General features: G+C 41.2%; 1 protein-coding gene across 2 annotated transcripts in view; it reads right to left on the reverse strand.

The window, feature by feature from the left end:
• Positions 1-2,210, reverse strand: part of ASPH (aspartate beta-hydroxylase) — a 187,196-nt gene that overhangs the window by 57,733 nt on the left and 127,253 nt on the right. For both annotated transcript variants that reach the window (XM_023530068.1, XM_023530067.1), the window contains exon 16: positions 1,802-1,888. In XM_023530068.1, the coding sequence (XP_023385836.1) occupies positions 1,802-1,888 (87 nt within the window). The remainder of the gene's footprint in view (positions 1-1,801; positions 1,889-2,210) is intronic.

Genomic DNA, 2,210 nt, shown 5'->3' on the forward strand with positions numbered 1-2,210 from the left:
GAACTTAACAGGACCCAAATCAAACTCTTGACTTGGCACCTCCCCAAAACCATTTCTCTACCAATCTTCCTAGTCTATAACTTGCACTATCCTCTCCTTAACTGGCCAAATCCAAAACACCCAGGAGTCACCCTGGGGTCCTCTTTTTCTCTGACCTTACAGCTAATCCATCGTCAAGTCCTTTTGGCTCTGCCCTCCGCCCACCTCCCCATCTCCAGGGCCCTGCCCACAGTCTAAGCCACCGCATCTCAAGTGCACCTACAACAGTCTCCTATTCTCGCTTCTATTTTGGCCCCCATAATCCATCCTCTACCCAGCAACCAAAGCAAAGCAAATTTTATTAAAAAAAAAAAAAAAAAGTTGGTCATGCCCATGCATAACCCCTCCAATGGCTTCCCAGTGCATACAGAACGCAATCTGTGAGGCCCTGGCCTAACCTGTCCTGCTTCACCGTCCCTCAGCGGCCCCTCTTTCTGTCCTCAAGCTTATTATGCCAAGATTATTTCCCTACATCACAGCCTTTGCCCTTGCTGCTCTCTCTGCCTGGTCAGCATCTGCCATAACCTTGTCACATCTCAGCCACTTGTCACCTCCCTAGAGAGGCCTTTTCTGATCACCTTATCTGATGTGCTGTCCCCGCTTTCATTCTCAATCACATTACCTACAGCCAAAAAAATCTTAATAGGGATGTTCTTTATTCCATTATCTTCTTTTCTTTATGCTACATATTATTACATAAGATGATCTAATAATACATTTATTTTAAACACTTTATAATATTCTTTAAATACTTAGTTACTTACTTACTTACTTAATTAATTTATTTATTAAGACTTTCAGGACTTTGCTTGAATGTCACCTCTTCAGTAGACCTTTCCCTGACACCCTATCCAATATTTCATTCATCTCCCTCACATGGCCTATGGCTGTACTCTGCTTTATGTTGGTTCTCCCTAGCACATACCACAAGCAAGTGTATATATTTCACTTATTGGTCTCATACATTGTCTTCACCATTACAATGAAAACTCCACATGTTTTGTGGATGGCTGAATCTGCAGGGTCTAGGACAGGGCCTCACACATAGTGGGCTTGCGTTAATAATTTTTGAGTAAATAATTTTTAAGATATCTTCCACTGGAAAATAAGGCCCACAAGAACAGAGATCTCTAGAGTGTTCATGATCATCGCAGGGCGTAAAACAGCATGTGGCACACAGTGGGTTCACGCAGCTACAGGTGAATGTGGAAAAGCTTCATGAAACAAGGGGCTGGAAGATGGAGAAAGTCGGATAAAAAAGGCGATGGGAGCGGGAGGTGGGAGCAGGTAGCTGGTGGGAAATGAGTCAGCTGAAAGAAACTATAAAGAACACAAGCACATTCCACTTATATTTCTAAAAAGACTTTCCTAAGCATACTTGCAATCTCTATTTATGAAACTAAGGTTCTTAAAGCTCTAAGGAGACTCATGTGAAAACGATACGGTGGCTCTAAATGGGATGGGACAAAAGGTGTGGGAAATCAATGACAAAAGCATTACCCTTTCTTTTCTTTTTAGAACCAGAGAGAAGCCATATGGAGGGGGGACAAGTATTACTAAATTCACCAGTACACAATAGCAATAACTAATTGTCTCATTTAAAACAGTATTTTCTGCTTGAGTGTACGCATATGCATGAGAAATTGATTCTGTATAAAAGTTAGCAGGGAAAAAGAGAATGCAGAGTGGGCAGTGAAAAATCCAATCATACAGAACACAAGGACATCAAAACAATTATTTAAGTAGACGAGTTTTAGAATACCTGTGCCTTCCCGTATCTAGCCCGTGGACTCTGAGGGTACTTGCGAATGAGTTCTTCAAATGCAGTCACTGCTTCCTCAATTTTTCCCTAATAGAGATAATTATATAAGTATAATAAATCCAAATACATAATGCTATGCAATATAGTCATCTAATATTTACCAAGTAATTTTGTCAAAATTTCCTGGACTCTGTTCTGAGTTTAAAGACAGTTTCATCTAAGATGTGCAAATTAAAACAACAGTGAGATGTCATTCAACATCTATTAGAATGGCCCGGATCTGGGGCACCGACGACGCTGAATGCTGGCGAGGACACGGAGCAGTAGGACCTCTCATGTGTTGCTGGTGGGAATGCAAAATGGTGCAGCCACTTTGGAAGACAGTTTGGTGATAATTTACAAAACTAAA

This window comes from Pteropus vampyrus, unplaced genomic scaffold (assembly GCF_000151845.1).
Source record: "Pteropus vampyrus isolate Shadow unplaced genomic scaffold, Pvam_2.0 Scaffold45, whole genome shotgun sequence".
Taxonomy (NCBI): Eukaryota; Metazoa; Chordata; class Mammalia; order Chiroptera; family Pteropodidae; genus Pteropus; species Pteropus vampyrus.